General features: G+C 42.0%; 1 protein-coding gene across 2 annotated transcripts in view; it reads right to left on the minus strand.

Moving 5' to 3' along the window:
- REXO1 (RNA exonuclease 1 homolog) overlaps nt 1-4,690 on the minus strand; it is a 48,487-nt gene extending 43,797 nt beyond the window's left edge. Inside the window, exon 1 of one of the 2 annotated variants that reach the window (XR_002105037.1) lies at nt 4,549-4,690. Coding sequence is in view for 1 of the 2 variants with exons in the window: in XM_019557028.1 (XP_019412573.1) it covers nt 4,549-4,591 (43 nt within the window). In the remaining variant the exon portion in view is untranslated. The remainder of the gene's footprint in view (nt 1-4,548) is intronic. The other variant, XM_019557028.1, reaches the window with a different exon arrangement.
- Between the last annotated feature and the right edge of the window lie 2,491 nt (nt 4,691-7,181).

Consider the following 7,181-nt stretch of genomic DNA (forward strand, 5'->3'; position numbering starts at 1 on the left):
TTCAAGTACCTACATTGAACACCTTCAAGAGTAAATTGGATGCTTATCTTGCTGGGATCCTATGACCCCACCTGACTTCCTGCCCTTTAGGCAGGGGGCTGGACTCGATGATCTCCCGAGGTCCCTTCCAGCCCTAATGTCTATGAAATCTATGAATCAAAAAATCTAACTGTTAAAGGCAACTGCTTGGAAATCTCCTTGGAAAAAATAGCCTTTATTTTAATTAAGGGTACAGAGCAGTTTTATTAATTTAACAGCATGCTTACATTTATAACATTAGTACCGACTATGCTGACAACCATTGCCAATTAGAGAAAAAAAAGATCGTAACTATAATTTTTTTTAACTTTGCCTTTAATACATCAAGAAACAGAAAATAAGAGTCCAGAGTAACACAATATTTTTTCAAGAGGTTGCATTTTCTTCTGAAAACCAAGATTTCATCTTATCGGCTATTTTGAGGCTTTGCTCATCAATCTGAACTTTGCCATAAAACATCATGGACATCTGCCAGCAGAAATGGTATTTTGGGGTCATGAATACCCAAAGTAAAATTCTATAATCTGTACAAGTCCAATGAGGCAACTGTCATGTGTCCACTGGGGCAATTATTTGCTACAGGCAAATGGTGTATTACGGTGGTACTCAATGCTCCAGCCTTGAAGGCAGGATGAGTGGCGTGCATCCCAATCTGACCCCCCAGAGCCACCAACCTGGTGCACAAAAGTTACATCATCTAGCTTACAGGGCTCCCCATGGGTATGAAAATCTGGCAGTGGTGGCAACATTAACTGCTGTGGTTTTGGAAGCTGTGGCAATTAATGTTGTCACTGCTCCCCCATCAACAAATTTCCAGTCCCGTAACTGGTGAGACGGGCCCATGGGCTGCATTCAGCCTGCAAGCTGGAGGTTGAACATTACTCTCTACTACCTGTTCCCTGACATCTAAGGGCAAGATGCTTTAACAGCACCTACCCTCTGATAGCACTCGTCTGTCCTCTAGAGCCTAGTGACATTTACTGTTCAAAACCAATGTGAATTACCTTGGTGTAAAAGTGCCATGGGTCTAGGCTTTTCAGGTATAATTGCAGTAAAAAAGGACATTAAGAGTGCCTGTTACTTGGTGCCCAAGCTACACCAGTAGATTTCTTTCATTTATAATGCACCTAAAGGCACAGCATCCAAGCACATTATAAACTGATATTTGCATCTATTTAGAAAAGTATAAAAAAAGATAGTACCTTGGGTTAATGAGAGATTTGGCAAAATGCATACGTCTTGCATGAGGCATTAAAAAATTAGTTTTTCTAACTTACTATTATTACAAGCAGCAGCTCATACAAAAGAAAACTTAATTTGCACAGTTAAACACGAACTACTGTTTCATCTGCTATTTAATTTAAACTGCCGCTGCTTCTCTCTCAGACCAGAGGAAAGGCACTTTGTCTCTGAAAGCTTGTGTAATATCTCCCCCAACTGTACAGCTGGTCCTATAAAAGATAGCACCAAAAGAAACCTTTACTTCTCATGGTGCGGACAAAGCAACTGTAGCCTTAACATGTGTTAGCAGGTTAAAGTCACATCTATGTTTTACCCCAAGTTTAACACGTGGCAAAAAAAAAAACGCTTGCCCTTTTCTCCCAGAGAAAGACAAGGTTTAAGAAATCATCAGAAGAAGCAAAGCCGATAGCTAAGGGACCTCTTCCTGCCAGTCAGTTCTTGCAAAAAGGCATATCTAATAAAAAGTATGTTTCACTAAAAAAGAAAAAAAGTAGCTTTGATGTCTTAGCAGCTTCAGAGACTATATTGCGATATAGGAAACACCCAGTTTTATTGTACCTCACATAGCATCAGGCATATCAACTATCTTTGCTGTGATGAGGTAAGCAACCAACAGGTTAGGGGCCTTGTCCAAAAACATTCCTCTCATTGCAGCAGCCATTTAACTAGCTTCCAACCCCAGAATTGATATAATAGAGATGATAAAAATAAATCACCCCAAGATTAATATTAAGATTTATGGAAGGAAAAGAGTTTCCAAAGGGAAAATCATAAAGTAAGAAATGTCCACACTTAGAAAAAGGATTAAAAAAAATTAAAATCTAAAAATTGTATCTTAAAAGCAAGACAGTGGACTTACAGAAGAGTGCGGAAAGGGAAGACCAATACAGTAATGTAATGGAGGGGGGAGACAACCAGGGCAGTAGCAGGTTTCCAGGGTCTCCACCAGCAATGACAGCTGCCCATGCCAGCAGCATGGCTGTAGGCACTGACCAGGGCACAGAGATGTCCTCTTATACCTTGAACACTGGGAGTCATCCATGGACCACTGTAGTCTCCTACTTACTCACGCTCTCTCTCTCGAGTCTTTCAAGCCAGGCTCTAGCCAGTAGGTACCTGGGAGTTTTGAAGCCCTGTGACAGAATATCATATTTACTCACTTTTACTCCAAAACTTAGCCTTTCCAAATTGGAGTGTCTTAGCATGGAAACTGATTTTTCTGCCAAGGATAACAGCATAGAAACATGGTAGAATGCTTGAATGGCCTGTGCAAAGCAGCAAGTATTCGAGTCGCATTTAGACTCAGCCAATTTGAGGGACAGTGATTTGATTCGGTGATTCAAATCATTATTCCAATTGGAGTCAGCCGCCAAATGAGCTACCAAAGCTTTGGACACCCCTAACAGATAGGCTGGGGGGATGTGTCGGGCTCTTCCTGGGAACACGTACCCCCAGATCTGCGTGCAGGATGACAGCAGGCTGGGGCCAGCAGCAGCACCAAGCTGATTTTTCCCAGTGCTTGGCACGCCCGTCATCCCGCCTGCTGTCATCCCGCGTGCAGATCCAGGGGCACTAGACTATTCCTGGCACTCAGTGTGCCCGTCCCAAGTGCCATGAAGAATCCAGATGGTGCCACCGCCAGGAACAGCTTGACACAGCCCACCGCCCTCCCAGGGGGCACAGAGCAGCAAGAGGCACACCCTGCCCTCCCTCCTCCCCCGCTCCACACCCACTGACTGTTCCCACTGCAGCTGGCGCCAGTCGCTCCTAGGGCTGCTGCAGCAGGGGCTAGGGTGAGTACAGACAAGCTGCACCATGTCCCGTACCCCCAGGGCTCCACTTGCTGCCACTCCCCCCAGCCTCTGCTGCAGCAGCCCCAGGAGCAGCTGACACCAGCTGCCTGCACCACAGCGCAGCACAGCCCAGGAGCTGGGGTGAACGAGGACAGGCGGAGCACGCTGCAACCCCGGGAACAGCACATCTCCCCCAGCCCCTTCCCTAGTTCCAGCCTCACTCCCCAACTCCCTCACTCATTGCCTTGGGAACCCTTCCCTATTTGTTGCTTTATAAAGTGGGTTCACTTTATGCAAGGGAAACCTGTGTAGCCTACGGCCAAATCTTCAAATCGGCCCCAAATCAATTCAGAGGTTTCTGATTCGATCCAGACCTCTTAATGAGTCCACTGATTCAATTAGATTTGGATTCGGAGATTCGGCCACCGAATCAGGCTGAATCCCCTCTGAACTGAATCCGCTACCAAAGCTTCCCACAGCCCTAATGTCTGATGCTTCTTTTCCTTCCCTTCCCTCCAATTGTACGGAGGGAGAAGAGTCCAGCAGGGTACAGCTGCATCACACTGATTCCTGCTCCACCCAAAGTTTAAAACCAACTGCTCAGCAGCAACATTTCTTCTCAGGCAGCACTGAAAAAGTCAGTTGACTTCACAGCTCATTATAATCTACCCGATTACAATCATGTAATCCATCTTCACTCCACAGCTCTTAACAACCCTCTCCTCTTAAATGGTCCCGAGGTTCCACTAATCAAGCTATCCTTGAGGTTCCACTAATCAAGCTATCCAAGCAATCTCTTCTTGGTATATCTGTTATTGCTTGGGCTCTTTAAGGAAGAAAAATGCCACTGGGAGTCTTATGCTACACTTAATATAAAAGATACACAACTTCAATAAAAATTCAGTTATTCAGACACTTAAAAACTAAATTAATTGACAGGAAGACTGGTAGTTTTCAAAGCCTAGGAGACATTATTTAAAAAAAAAAAAAAAAAAACTTCATTTGAAATCTATGAAAAATTCTGACTAAAAACAAAACTCAAGTTGTTTCAACTGAATCTGTAGGGTTTCCCCACCCCCACCAAAGCACATATTAGAATAAGGCAACTACTTTACAACTTTCAGACACCTGTGGCTCAAACTTTCCAGATTCCTTAATTAGTAGGTATGACATTCTTTAAATGGCTTGAGCACAGAACCTACAAGTCAGCTTCTTAAAAAAGACAAGCTCTTTAAAAGTAAGACAAATGAGTACATCTAAACCCTCCAGAACAGAACCAAGGTTTTTGGTAGTCAATTTATTTACGGTATTCCATTCCAAGGAAGAGAAGTATGACATGAAAGCACATAAATGCTGATCACTAAAGCTTGCCTGAAAGAAAGCATTTCTATTTGACTGCTTCTTCATGTACTGCAATCTACACAAAAATCACTTAACTCCAAATATAAAAATCATATACATCTCCATGAATTACCTGAGCTCCTCGCAGTTAATAAATAATGAAGATATTTGTTCATGCTGTTCTTGAGGCTTTTTGCATTTAGTCTGTATAGTCAAGACACTCCAATAAATGTTCATGTCACAATACACTGCTGATCAGTGAACTGACACAGCACCTTCTGGCTTACAAAGATAATTATGGCAGAGAGGCAGGACATGGTAACTTGCTAGTCCCGCCTTCGCCTCACGTACTCAAAAGTGAGATCATTTTAACTTCTAGTTTTGGGGCTTTTCTAGTTTTTATATCACTGTTATTGATAAATCACCAAGGCGAATCTTTTAAAAAAAAATAGTTATTTTCACCATTTCTCCTACATTTTACATTTCACTCAGCTCAGACTACACAAATTGACCAGTGAATTTTGCTTACCGAACCTTGTATACTAACACGGTTGCACAGTTCAAATTAGAGGGGAACAATGTTTAAACAGGAAGAAAAATGTATTTCAAGTAAGTATGAAAGCCTCTTGTTAAAAAAAAAAAAAGTCACACAGGTCTAATTACCAAGCCTTAGAACACTCTTTTAACCTCACTGGAAGCAAGTCTCAGGTGGACAATCTAACTACAATATGTAAATGTATTCCTACACAGTTTGAAGCAAGACTTGTACAAATAAAGTTGCATGTATATGTGAGCGTGTGCATGATTTCATGGTTAGGATGTACAATAAAAGTCTTTGACAGTACTGAATAACAGTTCCCAAATAAATGCCTATGAAACTAGTCTTTACAGCACTGAATGTTGGACACACTGGGTGCATCTACACAAGACACTAAATGCGCAGTAGACTAATTCTACTGCACATTACCACGTCAGAACAAAAAAGTCATGCTAATGCTCAGTAGAATTAGTCTACTGTGCATTAGCGTCACAAAAAACACTATACGCCAGTGCTACCGGCAGAGCAGCACCAGTTACTGCTCATTCAGTTAGTACCTGCAAGGGTGTGCCAAAGAACTCTGAAAGACTGCAAGAGGTCCGAATGGTTTACCACTATGGATTCCTATTTGAAATCTCTAGGTTTACCTTTGCAATCACGTCAGCATTCCTAACAGTGCTAATATTGTGTAACACCCCAGAGCACCCCTGAAAATATCTCAAGGCACCCCAGGATGCTGTGTCACCCTGACTGAGAATCACTGCTTTAGACAAACCTAGGCTCCAGAATGCCATGAGCCTAGACATGACTGTAGCAGCAGCCAAAATGAAGGATAGTCATGGATCTACCCATACCAGCGATTCAACCAGGGCAGGCGTTGCAGTACCTTTAATGCTCCGAGATGCTTTTAATGGTGCCATGAGTTGTTGTACAATGTACAATTTGCACGGTTAGGTATGCAAACACCTGCACAGGATCCACAAGATTTTAAACAGGAATCTGTAGTGTCAAAAACACTTCAACCTTTGTGCTATTCTTGAGTTCTTAGAAGAATTGATGTATTATTTTCTCATAATCAAAAAACCAAGTGAAAGCCAATAGCTGGCATTTTCCACAGGGTGCCTCCAGTCTGACAAGGCTGAGAACCACTGGCTTACATAAACTGGAGGAAACTGTCCTAGGGGAGCACATGGAGTAAGTGCCCTTGAAAATGGTGACACAACAGCAACTCAAGGAAGAATTGTGGCCATATTATTTGATGCAGAATTCCTCCAACAAATTTTATATTCCAGCAGAGATTAAATATGGGAAATTTCCTTCCAAAAACCTCAATGAATTTCATTTTACAACTCTAACTCAGGAAGCTTGAAAGAAAGTGCTTTTCCCTTCTTTTTGCAAAGGAGTGTGCTACCAAGAATGCTGCAAAAAGTGGCTCCTATAGTCTCCATCTATCCACCTTCCCATTTCCAGAAGGGACAGAAAGAAGTTACAAAAGAACTTCAAGCCTTCTACAAGGTAAGGACTATGTTTTATCCTATAACAGTCACACATACAAATCAAAATAAATCTGCTGCATTTGGCAACTGAATGAAGTGAAAAGAGGTCTGATTATAAGAACACTGATATTGTCCAATTCTCTACATGAAAAGATATGCTCCTGACTACACTAATCAGTGGTTTGTCTAATTTTCATTTGAAAACTAACAATCATAATCAGCACCCACCTTAAACTGACAACATTTTGGTAATTACTGTTTTGACCACTAACAGGAACAGGTCTAATATAAGCTTCTAAAGCTTCCCGCTAGCACAGGCCTGGAGCTACCAACCAGTATCAACTAGTAGAGGTTTGAGGGAGACTTGTGAAAAGATTTCTCTCAGTCCTGGAATTTATTTATAAGTACAGAAATGCACAGTAAGCTCCTGATTTAGTTTATCTGAATTCTTCTATTTTTATTGCAAAAGAAAGCTAGTTACTTCAATGAATTCCACTTCCCTGTACACGCCCCCCCCCCCCAAAAAAAAAAAAACAACAAAAAACCCAGCCTACCCCACCCAAGTTTCTTAGGAAAAGCCAATCCTGCAGTAGATTGTTGGGGGTGGGGGGGGTGAGAGGGGAAGAAATCAGACAAATTGAACAGATATCTAAGACATAAGTCTTTATTGTGCAAGCATTTATTCATTTGCTTGGGGCTCCTGAAGTGAATAAAACTAAGCATATGAACAAA

Source organism: Crocodylus porosus, unplaced genomic scaffold (assembly GCF_001723895.1).
Source record: "Crocodylus porosus isolate Cpor-Errol unplaced genomic scaffold, CroPor_comp1, whole genome shotgun sequence".
In the NCBI taxonomy this organism is placed as follows: Eukaryota; Metazoa; Chordata; order Crocodylia; family Crocodylidae; genus Crocodylus; species Crocodylus porosus.